The sequence below is a fragment of the Varanus komodoensis genome, unplaced genomic scaffold, assembly GCF_004798865.1.
Source record: "Varanus komodoensis strain SLA01 unplaced genomic scaffold, ASM479886v1 scaffold53, whole genome shotgun sequence".
Lineage (NCBI taxonomy): Eukaryota > Metazoa > Chordata > Lepidosauria > Squamata > Varanidae > Varanus > Varanus komodoensis.
The window spans coordinates 1,939,406-1,953,242 of record NW_025336126.1 but is presented as its reverse complement, the minus strand read 5'-3'; the positions used below and the strand labels follow the sequence as shown (position 1 = coordinate 1,953,242).

The 13,837-nt window shown below is 51.9% G+C and overlaps 1 protein-coding gene across 7 annotated transcripts in view; it reads right to left on the bottom strand.

Moving 5' to 3' along the window:
• LOC123032104 (myosin-10-like) overlaps positions 1-13,837 on the bottom strand; it is a 63,097-nt gene that overhangs the window by 31,082 nt on the left and 18,178 nt on the right. For 3 of the 7 annotated variants that reach the window (XM_044447734.1, XM_044447735.1, XM_044447732.1), the window contains exons 6-17: positions 11,847-11,867; positions 11,494-11,586; positions 10,791-10,854; positions 10,224-10,322; positions 9,773-9,916; positions 7,851-7,946; positions 7,242-7,360; positions 6,967-7,119; positions 5,909-6,082; positions 3,697-3,870; positions 3,079-3,193; positions 1,265-1,458 (exon numbers count right to left, since the gene is read on the bottom strand). In XM_044447734.1, the coding sequence (XP_044303669.1) occupies positions 1,265-1,458; positions 3,079-3,193; positions 3,697-3,870; positions 5,909-6,082; positions 6,967-7,119; positions 7,242-7,360; positions 7,851-7,946; positions 9,773-9,916; positions 10,224-10,322; positions 10,791-10,854; positions 11,494-11,586; positions 11,847-11,867 (1,446 nt within the window). Of the gene's footprint in view, positions 1-1,264; positions 1,459-2,699; positions 2,783-3,071; positions 3,194-3,696; positions 3,871-5,908; positions 6,083-6,966; positions 7,120-7,241; positions 7,361-7,850; positions 7,947-9,772; positions 9,917-10,223; positions 10,323-10,790; positions 10,855-11,493; positions 11,587-11,846; positions 11,868-13,837 lie in introns of all 7 variants that reach the window. The other 4 variants (XM_044447736.1, XM_044447733.1, XM_044447737.1 and 1 more) reach the window with 2 other exon arrangements.

The following is a 13,837-nucleotide window of genomic DNA, read 5'->3' as shown; positions in this document are numbered from 1 at the left end:
TGGGCCTGTGACGGGACACTCTAGCAGGCAGAATCTGAAGAACTGGGGCTGGGGGTCGCCCAGTTGCCCACGGCCAGATGCTGGGCACATCCTCTCACCCATCTTTATCTTCCATCCTTCCTCCAAGGAACCCGGGCCCAATTCAAAGTGCTTCCACTAACATATGAAGCCATAAATGGCTTGGGACTGGGATATCTAAAGGAACGCGTGTCTCCAAAACCCTACCAGACCCCTCCGGTCATCAATGGAGGCCCTCCTTTGCGAAACCCCTCCCCCAAATGAGGTGAGGGGGGAATTGGAGAGGAAGAAGGCCTTCTCAGCCAGCGCACCTCACCTCTGGAGTTCTCTTTCAAGGGAGGTGCGACTGGCACCCAATTTATCTTGCTTTTGGTGCTGAGTTAAGACTTTTTTATTTCGTGTCTGTTTTTAGATTGGATTACTGGTATGTTGGTTTATTTCTTTCTTGTTTTATTGGCAGTTGTTATTGGTAATATTGTGTTTATTTTCCTTCTGTTCCTATTTATATAGTTGCATTTATACTGTATTTGAATTCCATTATGTTTATGGTTTGTTTGTTTCTGTTATTCATTTTCATTTGTATTTATAAATATACTACACCGTGAGCCTCCCAGAGAACCTCTAGCTATGGGGTGGCCTACCAATGCGATCGATAATTAGTAATCCAGGGTGGAATACATGCGGGCTTCATCCTCACCGCCCTGTGAGCAAGGTTAGCCCAAGTGCATGTGATGCGCCGGAGCAGTCCAAGAATTTCCTGGCTCTGTGGGATTTCTAGCCATGGTCTCCCCACACCAAGTCCAACTTTCTAGTCTCTCAGTCATCCCAGACCTGGCCCCTTCCAGGTGTGTTGTGCCAGACCTCACAACACCTCCAGTCGAAAGGACCGTGTCACTCCCTAAAGGCTTCACACTGCACCGTGAGACACTCTCTGTCTCACAGTCCCTCTTCGTTCCACCAAGCTGCCCAATAACTCATTTGGTCCCAAGGTCTCTCCCCACAGGGCTGAGTGACACCAAGGAGTGTCCCACCCCCACCCCGAGAACAGACCCCTTCCTCCCAGAAAACAGTGACCCCAGCAGTCCTTTCCACACTAAGGCAGGCTCAGGCCAAGAGGGGCCTCTCCCCTTTCGGGAGCAGAACATGCCTCTCTCTGACGATTTCGCACGACCTCTCGGAAGAGCTGACTCACCCTGCTTGCCTGAGCACTGAAGCTCCCTCACAGGCCCCGGAGCGAACAACTCACCCTCTTCTCATGGTTGGGTATGATGCAGCGCACAAAGTTGGGGTTGGTGTTGCGCAGGGTGGACATGAGTTTGGAGAGAGACTCCTTGTACAGCTGCCCCACGGTCCGGAACATCCCCTTCTTAGTCTTGTATGAGCCACCGAAGGCAAGGTCTCCCATTCCGCTCACTTGGTCCAGACCCACAATTCGGTCCACTAGGGAACAGGAGAAACCGACTCGCGTTCCTACAGGTACCTTGATGTCCACTGCAGCTGCAGTGGGTCTCTTCTTGTACTCTCTTCCCCACCATCCAAAACAACCACCCCACATCCCACTGAGCCCTCTCAAAGTATCCTGGAGCCCATCTATTTCTTAACCCATTATGTTATGTTTAAAAGTATAAGATGGAAGGGCCCAGGGAGTCCAGTCCTGGGAGACCTCCAAGCAAGATCCTTCACAGTTTCAGTCTGCACCTTATTTTTCCTGGGATTGCGAATTCTGCAAAGCCTGATTCTGCACAGGTTCTCAGTTTCTACCATTAGGGCTGGAAGGTCCACTGTGGTTCTGTAAAAGCCCCATTTCCCTTGCACAGAAGTTAGTATTTTTCTATGCATTTTCAAAACACGTGCATTTTCTGTATGCATGCATCCATGGACAGAAATGTGCTTCTGCACAAGTCGGAAAGGTCTGCGTTTTTCAAATGTGCATATGCTGGACACTTTTTAAAAGAGTGAAATGCAGCACAAACTCAGAAATATATGGGCTTCTAACAGGAAATTGCATTAGGTTTCATGAGGTGCTAATTGGATAATGTTGCCTTCAAGGAAAAGAGCCTGAGGGATTTCTCCTGAGCTACCCCTTACCTTTCTTAATGCACACAATTTAAGTTTAGGAGCAGAACCAGGTGAAAACAATGTTATTCAGATACTAGCAAACTGGTGTGTATTATCCAGCAGCATTTGATATTCTCATCTGCCTTGGAAAGCGGAAGCACCAGCGGTCTTTGGGCCAGCACTGATTCAGATGTTGCCAAGAGGGCGAGAGAGCCTTGGGCCAGGCAGCTGGGCACAAAGACGACAGAGGCGAGGGCAAAACAGAGCTCTTCTAATTTAATTCTAAGCTCCACATGGAATATTTAAACTGCATTACTAGCATACACTTATTGGGGAGTAAGCCCTGTTGACACAATGGAACTTATTGCTGAGCAAGCATGAACGAGATAGTGCAGCTAGTGAATCGAAATCATGTGTGCCCGGGCTCTGCAATTCACAAAGGATGGATGGGCGAACTTCTTTAAGTGGTGGCAGAGTGGCAGCAGGGCTCCTGGGGCCATCTGCCACCTCGCTCTCTGTTCCCTGCTAAGGTGAGTAGAGGGCAGTGGGTTTTCCAAGCAATAGAGAGCCCAGACCCTTCTGTTAGCATGTGCTAGTGGCATTTGATTGGGGGAGAAACGTACTTTCTGCTGGACTCTGAGGTGCCACGGCATAGCTGTCAAAGAAATAGACCTTCTGTATATTCTGGATCTCTGAAGACAGGACAGAACAGGACAGACATAGGCAGGTGGGGAGAGGGAGAGAGGCGGTGCCGCAAAGCCATCCATTATGGGGCAGAAGAAATGGGTCAAGGAGAGGAGAAAACAGAAACAGGAAATAGCAAAGTGGTTAGTTCCAGCAGCGACAGAGAGATTTCAAGCAACCCTGTGAAGTTATGTCTACAGGACTTTTGAGAACCTCAGGCCACCCCACTAACAAGCAACGGATATTATTAACACGGAGCGGCTCGGATTAAGGCTGGCTGTGGCTTTTCTCCCTCGACAAACTGCGCAGCCATCCTACCGTCTTTCCACAGTTCTGCCGTGAACCGGTCTGCGCTCTGGTGGAGAAGGGTAGCCACGTTGTCGTTCAAGGGGTCCATGTTTTTCATGAGCCACTCATCTGCTTTGTAGTCAACCTTGGAAAGGAAGGAAAAAGGAGGGCGGGAGTGGAGAGAGGGAGACAAATGCCAGGTCTGACGATCTGTGCTCTGCCTAGCCTGCAAGATGTGCTGGACGACCATTCCCATTACCCCCGTGCTGTCTCTGAGCAACTCCCATCTACTCTGACCAGCAATGGCTCTCTGGCCTTTCTTACCAGGGAACCTGGTGACCCAGCCCTCCATGGCTGAGTAGGAGACCTACGTAGACACACGCTTTCCTTAGCTGCTGAACATGTGACTCTCAACCTTGCTCCCGCTGTGGGACCCCAATTCCCATGAACATCAGCCATGCTGGCTGGGGATGATGTCAGCTAGAACCCGTAATCGTCTAAGGACTTGGGACTGGCTGCACTAGCACTTCCGGATTCTCCTGGCTGCTGGGAAATGGAGGAACCACCCGGCTGTCCCCCCTTAGCAGTCAGACACACGGGGGATCGTCAGAAAAGGGGTGGGGGAGCCTTTCAGCAGGCCTCGCTTACCCTGCCCGCATAATGGATGATGCAGAAGTCGGCTTTATCCCGCAGCTGCCGGGGCTTCTGGAACTTAGGGTGAGTCCCCTGCTCCTGAATGACCTTCTCCACAAAGCTCTTATCGGTGGCCTTGGGGAACCAGCATTCCTCGTCCAGCAGAGCCAGCACTCCTGGGGGGTTTGCCTGGGACAGAGACAAAGCTATTGGCAAGGATAACTGGGAGTGTGCAGGGCAGATGCTGAGACACTGCAGTGGGGAAGGACTGGCGGCAGGGAGGCTGTGGGGCTTTGCTTGGCTTTGGGAAGAGGGACTGGGGTTAGACAACACAAGCACCCACACCTGAGTGTTGGTTGTTGGTGAAAGATGGAAGATCATCAGCTGCACTAACAAGCTATAGCTTGCTAACGGTGATCAACCCATAAACAGAACTTACAGGTTGTTGTTGGGTTCTGAACTATAGGTTGTTTACCATCATTTGATATCTTAGCCAAGTCCAGGCAGCACAAGAACCCACTTTACAACAAAATCCACACAAAACCCTTGAATGCCAATTGTAAGAACTGTGTAAGACATTTTTTGTAATTTATCAGATTTATATCCTCGCAGTTTTCCTGCAAAAGCTCAAAGCAGCTTACATCATGCTCATCTTGCTGCACTCAATCTTATCCCCACAACAACCCTGAGAGGTAGGCTGGGCTGAGAATCTGTGACTGGCCCAAAGTCACTCAGCTGTCTCCATGGCCGGTGAGGGGACGAGAACCCAGAATGCCTGAGTCCCAGTCCTGCGCGCTTAACCACTAACAACAATGGCATATTAGGCAAAGGAAACAAGATTATCCTTGTACTGGTCAAAGCACAGGAGGTTCCTTTTCACCTGCCCCGATCAGCCTACACAAACCAGGCCCAGAAGATTAATGCAAACCAGCCAAGCCACAAGCTTCAGCACAAGCCAACACGGGAGACTCGATCTGCATGTTCCGTTGGAAGGAAGCTGTGCAGTCATGAGGCGGCACAGTGGGCAGAGGGAGGCATCCGGTGCAGGACGTCTGTCCGCTCCCAACATATGGGTAGTGCCATGGGATGGTCACACTGGCTAGCCCCATGGGCCTAGCAAACTTGCCAAAATGAGGCAGCAGAGCTTGTCCCATTCCAGAAGCAGTCATTTCAGCTAGCTTCCCACTTCGCTGGCTTCTCACTGTGCCAGCAGATACTTCCACTAACATAATGGAAGCATTACTGGCGGGGGGAGCATTTTCAAATGCTCCCCTGTAAAAGCAAAGCAAACAAATGAAAAATGCTATACATGGCAAATCTAGACAGCATACTAAAAAGCAGAGACATCACCCTGCCGACAAAAGTGCGTATAGTCAAGGCTATGGTTTTCCCAGTTGCAATGTGTGGCTGTGAAAGATGGACCATAAGGAAGGCTGAGCGCCAAAGGATTGAGGCCTTTGAATGGTGGTGCTGGAGGAGACTCCTGAGAGTCCCTTGGACTGCGAGGTGATCAAACCGGTCAGTGCTAGAGGAGATCAACCCTGGCTGCTCTTTAGAAGGCCAGATACTGAGGATGAAACTCAAATACTTTGGCCACCTAATGAGAAGGGAGGACTCCCTGGAGAAGAGCCTAATGCTGGGAACAATTGACAGCAAAAGAAGAAGGGGGCGGCAGAGGATAAGGTGGCTGCATGGAGTCACTGAAGCAGTTGGCGTGAGCTTAGGTGGACTCTGGGGGATGGTGGAGGACAGGAAGGCCTGGAGGAGTGTTGTCCATGGGGTTGCAATGGGTCGGACTCGACTTCGCGACTAACAACAAATACGTGAAGCACAAGTATATAAAGAAGAGAGATTATAGCAAGACTGCTCCTTGCTGTGCTGATTCCCTCTGTGCAAAAAGGGGTTATTTTAAAAAGAAACACAAATATAAGAAGAGAAATTTGATTCCTGCAGCCTGTAGTCTGAAGTGGTACTTTCCACTACACCATTTCATTCTACTTCATGAGCAGAACAAGGTAAGGTGTCAGAAATGGTGGCTTTCAAAGGCGCCAATTGTCAGCTTGCTGGCGTCTACCACCAATGCTCCCGCACCCAAAACAAAACTCAACTTCGCCAAGACCTGGAGAGAAACTGTCTTCCTTCCCACAGGCAGAGGCATTCCCTGGCCTTTCACCCAACCACTGCCGCTTCTGAGAAATTTCCCTCCTCCCACCCCAGGGCCGCTCACTGGTCTTTCGATGAGGTCGATGCAGGGCTGGAGGTCTAGGCCGAAGTCAATGAAGTTCCATTCGATGCCCTCTCGCTGGTACTCTTCCTGCTCCAGCACAAACATGGTGTGGTTGAAGAGCTGCTGGAGCTTCTCGTTGGTGTAGTTGATGCAGAGCTGCTCAAAGGAATTCAGCTGGAGACGGAAGGAAGAGAGGGAGGGAGGAACTCAGCTGGAGATTAACATCCGGCAGGAAGAGGGAGTCTCTTTACATACACCCTGTAATCTCTTCTCCCTTACGAACTGGCTCATGTGCCAAGATCAGCCAGACTACATGCCCTTTTCTCCCAAGCTGTTGCCCCGCAGATGTTTTGGACTTCACTTCCCACCAGCCCCAGCCAGCATGGTCAAGACGTGTTGCAGTCCAGCACATCTGGAAGGCACCAGGTTGGGAAGCACTGCTGTGTACCATGCTGCACAGGCCTTCTTTGTGGTGGCACCACGACCAGGCAGTATCTTCCCTGAAGCGGTGCCTTTAAGCACCCTTTGCTTACTGGAAAGCAGGAAAGACCCTGCATGTTGACTAATTATCATTGCTTGCTGCTGATTCATTACTATAGCACTATTGCTGCATACATGTATTTACTCAATTTTTAAAATAATTATTAGATCTTGCTCCTGCCCAAAACGCTCCCCAGTGCAAGGAAAGGGACAGGGAGGGTTCCTGCCCCTTTCCCATAATACTAGAATCCAGGTTATCCCATGCAGCTGAAGGCTAACAGGTTTGAGACAGATAAAAAGATAGATTTCGTCATGCAGTGCATTGATAAACCACAAAACTTGCTACCACAAGATGCAGTGGTGTCCGCTGATCTGGATGGCTTTATAAGGGGATGAGAAAATCCATCATAACTCCCAGCGATTGTGGCCAATGGGAACAAAGGGAGTGGCGGCCCAACACATCTGGAGAGCACCAGGTTGGGGAAGGCTGATTTACAGGCTCTGTGCAGTCAAAGGGACATGTCGGTGGGGAGAGCAGAAGAGACAGCCCTCTTCTGCTGAAAGAACAGCCACCTCACCTGAAAGATTTCAAAACCCGCAATGTCCAGGATGCCGATGAAAGATGCCCCCTGGCGCTTGGTACGGTCCAGGGCCCGGTTGATCCGATGCACCAGCCAGCGGAAAAGCCGCTCGTACGTGGCTTTGGCCAACGCTTCGATGGCAAAGTCAGCCTGGGAAGAAAAGGGGGGAGATTCAGCTTGACCCACCTCGCATCTTCCTCTTCCTTTTGGTTATTCCTTGCTCTCCGCCTCACTCCTGCAGCCCCAGACACCCTTCAGCCCTCATTACCAACCTGCTCTTTTGTCTGTGCCTTCTGCACATAGTCTCGGCCAACCTTGATGCGTGGGGTAAGGATGGCGCGTGTGAACTCGGTGACGTTCAGACTCAGTAAGTGGCAGAGCTTCTGAGCAGCTGCAAAAGACGTGGGACAGGCCAGCAAAAGTCTTTTGTTAGTCCATGCCTGAAAACTCATGCCTCACTTTGTTCTGGCAACCTGAGCTTCCCCTAGTCACCCACTTGTTAAAAGGAGTTTCTATGTTTCTTTATTATGATTACTCATGTTTATGCTTTGAATAGGCTGCTTTGCAGTCTTCTAGTGAAAACTCAAGCAAACAGGCAACTGTCCAATAAAACAGAATGGAAAGCTGTTTTGGAAATGTGCAAGGGATGCTCTCTCTGGATCACTTGGTATCAGGGCTGGGCAACCTGTGGGCCAAACCATCTAGAGGGCAAGTCCCATCAGCCCCAGCCACCAGTGGCAATGGTGAGTGATCATGGGAGTTGTAAGCCACGGCATCTGGAGGGTCACATGTTGTCCAGCAAAGATCTATGTATTCTGAAGCTGAGTCTTAACCCAGCAGGCAGACTGAGTTCCCAATTAGAGCTGGCAATCCCCAGATACCTGTGTTGTCGGGCATGGAAGCCTGGTCGGTGTTTCTCTCCTTGCGAAAGACGATGTTCCCGAACTGCAGCACAGCCGAAACCATCCGCAGCATACCTGGGTGGGAAGGGTGAGAGGTGTCTCTGTGGTCCCTCCTGGGAAGCTTGGGCGAAGCTGCGCTTTCATCCACACTCGTTGCACAAGTGGCAACAACATTCCAGGCCATTGGCCCACAGAGGCCGCACAGCAGGTTTAAGGCCGAACGGATGGACAGGCTTCAGCAGGTGTGCAACACACGGCCAGCAGCACAAGAGGTGGCCAGGATGCAAAGGGTTAGGGTTAGGGGGTTAGGCTGGGGGGCCACCCCTGAGGGCCGGGCCAGCCACTCCCTCACTGTGGCAAAGACCCCGGCTCTGGAGACCCACCGACCGGGCTCTCCAGAGGGGCTGCTGGAGGTGGTGGGGGCTGCTTAGGAGGGGCAAGGGGAAGGGGTGGGCACAGTTCGCCACTCCGCCCACGCTGCCACCTGATGCAGGCACCTCAGTTTACATCATGATAGGGCCAGCGCTGCACTGGATGGAAACTCCTTGTGAGCTTGGCAATTGCAGCACAATGTATGGGGGGGCTGGGGAAGGTTCCCCCTGGGGTACAGTCCTGCCCCTCCCTCCCACCCCCCATGAGCCAAGGTAACTGATCATTTCTCTGCACAGGGAGGGGGGACCTTTCCTGTTGCCCTGAGCTCGAGGGCTTTGCAAAACAGCGGAGCACCTGTTCGGCAAAGCTCTCTGAACCTCAGTGGACCGAGTAGGAAGCCCCCTGCCCCCCTCGCTGGTCCACTGCTGGAAAGGAGCACCACTTGCAAAGCCTGGTGGTTCCATGCAAGCCACGGAAGGGAGAGGAAGCCACTGTGTGGATGGAGTGCTTGTCCGTTTTGCAAAGGAAACCGGGAAAGGAGTAACCCTTCCTACATCCTCTTCTCAAAGAGTCCAATCAATCAATCAATCAATCACTCTCACAAACACACACAATCCCCCTTGTTGCTTCCTCACAGTGGACAGACAGAGGTAAAGCACAATATTAACGGCAACAGGGTGCCGTTGCCCTCATCCTGCTTAAAGCTTAAAGAGGAAGAAGGGCTGACTCAGCGATGCTCACGAGATCCTCCCATGGAAGCAGCCCCAGGGGCCACCAGGCTTCCACACGGCTTAAAAACCGCTGATGAAGACAGCCTTTCTCCCGCTTGGGGCCCTCCAGGAGTGTTGGACTGGAACACCCGTCACCCCTAGCCAAGCCGGCTGAGGAGGAGGAGAGCTGCAATCTGGAGGGGACCAAGTTGCAGGTTGGCTATATTAGAAGGGCAGGACTACTGGTGACCACTGGCCATAAAGTAGAAAACAGCCGTGCTTATGACCAAAGACAGCCCCCTCTTAGCCTGCCGGATGCTGCGGACTGGCACCAGGGCCTGGCTCCTTCTGGCTTCCCTCGTTCCCATAGGAGTGACTGATATCAACTGTCTGTGGGGGAGGAGGAGTGAGGAGCACAGGATCAGGGTTTCTCCAGCTGGACTGCCCCCACGTGGAAGTGAGAGGTGGAGCAGGGCCGTCCCGCTTTTCCTTTTCCTTCCCCACCCCCCTCGTCTGTTGTGGGGTTTTAGACTGAAATCCCTGCAGGGCAGCCTTTCTTGGATTGACTGCAAACTGTTTCATGTTGCAGTCTTTTTTGGATTGACTGCAACCATTCTGTGGGCGGTGAAGAGTAGCGTAACAATACCTTAGATACCAACTCTACTCTTCTATGATTCCAAGTAAAATGAGACTAACAGGGGAGGGGAGCCTCTCTCCTGCCCCCTCCGGCTTAAAAACGCAGTCAACAAGGAGCAATGAGCTCGGTAGGTCAGAGATGTTCCCCGGTGCCCCATCTAACAAAAGTGTCGGACGACTCACAGTGTATCTCCTCATGCGAAAAGCCCATGATGCGCATCGACTCCATGGTCTCGTGGAAGATCTCCTTGTCCTGCTGCCCCGGGATGGGCAGGTACCCGTTGGAGAGGAAGCGGTACTGATTGAAGGGCTCCAGAAGCAGCTCCCCTGCAAAGCCACGGGAGAAAACGCCACTGAGGCCAGGGCTGCACTGCTGCAGACCAAGCCTGGACCGGCACCCGTGGAGTCCCTGCAGGCGAGCGCACTTCATCACACTGCGCTTTCCCACAGCTCATCGTCACAGCCTTTACGTGCTGAAGCCAACTGACCAGAGGGCTGTCATTTCTCTCCCCCTCTTCCTTCCCGGTTTCTTTCTCAGCTCTTAAGAGCACAAAGACCCAGACTTTAGGAAACCCAGGCCTAATTGTGGGAAGGATGAGAGATTCCCCTTGCATCACCGAAAAGACTGTTTTACCTTTCATGTGCTCACCAGCACCCACTAAGAGCTGGTAGAAGATGTGGAAGGTCCGTTCGTCTTTGGCTTGGCGGATGGCTCTTGATTTCTCCAGCAGGTCTGGAGTGCTTGGGGTTAAGGAGGAGGGAGGAACCAAATAAAGCTGGACACATGATTTTCCTTCCACAAACACAGCTTGACCCTCTGCCTTCCCTAAGAGGCAACTGTCCCAACTTTCATGCCCCTTTGCTCCCTCCAAGCCATCGGGAAGCCCTGCAGTGAGGACCCCCAATTAGAAACACACACACTCCTGTGCCCACGATCTCATACCTACTTCCTCTAACTCACCAGGAGTCCCTACAAGCAGGACCCCTCCCCATTTACTAACGCTCCAGGGATTCCCATAGGCACAATCCCAGATTTGTTCTATCTCAGATGCTACTCTCTGCCCAGACACCCCGAGAGCCCTAGTTCCCAATCTTCCCTTGCACCAACTCACAGAATTTGACTCTCCCATATTGTTTATGAATCACCCGGACAGTTTTTGCAAACTTCTCAGAGAGTTTTAGCTTGACATAAACAGGATACATGTTTCTATATTGGCTCCAACAATGTAGCCAGCCACATCAAAATTAATCCGAATGAATTTACCCTAAGGAAACACAAGATATTGGGGGGGGGGGGAATAGAAAGGCAGGATAAAGATCAGAAGAACCAAGTGGCTCATGAGGAAATATTTCATGTATATAGAGAGATTTCTGACAAATACATACACACACATTTATTTATGATCCACAGCAGAATGTTTTCTATACCCTTGAAAGCTAAAAACACACAGAGACACTTCAATATTTGTTTTATTTTGGGCTTTTTCTTTTTGCTTTAAAGCCTGCCAAGCTACAAAGCATAAAAAAAGACTTTCCTTGCCAGGCCAACCAGAGATGGGGCTAGAACTGGTCTACCTTTAAGTTGAGCAGCAAACCAAAAAGACCAGTAGAAACTGATACTGAGCAGGGAGGCTTCAAAATGGAGTTCTATTATCAACAAAGGGAAGAGAAACGCTTTATTTCTCCTCCTCCAAAGAGGGCCTAAAAACAAACATTTCTTAACAAAAACAACAAGCCTCCTCCTCTGTTGCAGTAAAGGACACACACTGCTTCCGCGTGCAATTTAAATCAACTCCCCCTCCCCCGGAGCTCAATGTCTTTAACAGGCTGCTCATCAACATGGATTCTTGTCTGTTCCAAACATTTCCCAAGCCGGTTGCGCTTCCCCCACTACACCAACTTACAAATCTGGAGGAGTTGTCATTTTTGACCGTTTTTGCGTTGCCAAAGGCCTCCAAGATAGGATTGGCTTGTAGCAGCTGACGCTCCAATTCACCCTAGAGGGAAATCAAGGGAGGGAGGAGAAAGAGTTACGAAATCCCCGGGGCAGCAAGTCAGAGCATCGCCAAAGCGGCAGCACAGGTGGCTCTCTGGCCCCAGCAAGACTCAGAAGTTCCAGTTCCAGGAGGTGGAACCTGCTCTGCCCGGTGGAAGAACGCTGGGTGCCTCTGCAGTCGCCTTGCAGGGGGCGCTCTTGTCCACGTGGAGGCAATTCTCCCCCCCACCCACCCCCAAACTGCAATAGAAAACTACTCACGTAGGAAGCGGGGTTGGAAGTCTTATGGAGGGCGGGATGGGGATGACGTCACAAAACACAACGTGAGGGTGTGGAGGGAGAGCAGCGAACGGGGCGGGGACACAAGACACAGACAAAACAAAACAAAACAAAACAAAACAAACAAAAAATACCGAAGGGTTAAAATCAGGCTGCAAACGCAACGACAGAACTGAACAACAATGAGGCCGTAGCGATATGAGCGGAGAGGGGGAGGAAGAGGAGGCACGGGCTCCCTTTCCCAGCCCCCACCCGCTTGAAGCTCGTTCCTCCCTCGGGGACCCAGCGGCCCGGCTCATCGCGAGGAGGAAGAGGAGCCTTTTCGGCGGCAAGCACGCACGTTCCAAACCCAGCGACAAGGAAGCGGTGAAGCCAGAAGCCCCCCCCCCCCGACACACACACACACACACACACGCGCGCGCGCGCGCAAGTTAGGCAGGCTCGGGCGCGGCTGCAAATCAGTGCCAGGCAATCGGAGCTGGGGATGGACGGAGGGCGGAAGCGGCCGGTGCTTCGGCGGCATGCACTGCGCTCTCTTGCCTGTTTGGCTTCGTGCTGGTACTCCGGCTGGGGCAGCAAACCAACGGAGGGAAGGTTAATACTGGCTCCCCCCCTTGACAGTCCACAAAAATACACACACGTACACAGAACTGCCACAAGGGACGCGAAGAACAGCAGCGCAGTGCGGCAGAGAAAGAGCCTACAGCGCACAAACTTTGCACGCCAAGGCCAAGGGGGCCCCTGGGGGAGCTGAGGCGGGTGTCTGCCTGTGGGGGGCCAGACAGACCCGCAGCCCATGGCTGGAAGGGTGCTGGGCACTGCTGCACTCTTCACTGTTCGGGGGCCGAGGCCCCAGGACACAAATTGTGCATGTCCATTTAAATTGTTAGAAGGAAATTTAGAAGTGATGCCTTGAATTTATTCACATGTCTCATGAGGCAAAACCAGTCAATTAATTTCATGCCACGATCACCCCAATTAAAATGAGTTCTTCATTTAATCTGCCCTTTTCCCAGATCATCCCAAAGCAATGGAGAAGGGTATGTTCCTCAGCTTAAGTGCCATACAGAGGAAGATTCCTGCGGGGCGCATGGGAAGAGGCGTTTCGCAGTGAATGGGGAGGAGAGAGTTAGCCCTTCCCTGCTCAGCTGCAAGACACCCCCACTTCGTGGAAGTGCACAAGGAGAGCAGCTGAGCTGAGAACATGTCCTTCCGCTGGCCTCAGTGGCCAGCCAGGGCTCTGTGGAACAGATCAGGGCCCCGGGAGCGATTCTGAGGAGGGGAAGAGGCCAAGCCGCACCCTTGTGCGCTGCCGCCAACAGAGGTTCCCTATTCCTTTTCTCATCCAGACCAAGGGCAGCGCCTGCCCACGTTGGCCTCTGTAGCTCTGCAAGGGGCCCTGTACAGTGTGATTAATATAAATGACAATAAGAGCTAATAACAATTAAAACTCATAATCATCAGAACAGCATACAATGCATTGAACTAATAATGATAATGATAATTAAAAGCACAAGACTTTGCTCATCATAGCAGCCCATTAAAAGTGCATTGCCATTGGGCCTCCAAAATCCTGCTACCTGTACAGGTAAGCTTGGAGGTTCCCTTGTTTCCTCTTTGAAGGGCCAGGCCAAGGCGCATCTAGTCCCAGGCCTTTCTCTACGGCTGCCTTGCCAATCAGCGGCCCACAGACCAGCCATGAAGGCAACAGCCCCCCAGCTACTGCAGCCCCAGAGGGACATGCCCTCTGAACTGGAAGCTCTATTTTGCAGCCATGGCTGATGGACAGCAGTTAAAACCTCTCCTCCTCCGGCTCCCCAGAACTGGCCTGAGTGAAGAACGGTCCTTTTTCGCCTCTCCTGGATGATGGCCTATCATCTCCGCTCCCTGCTCCCGTGTCCACTTTTGCCACACGGCCAACTCAGCCCAAGGCTGATGGAAATCAGGACAGGGAGCCTCGGCACAGGCTGTGC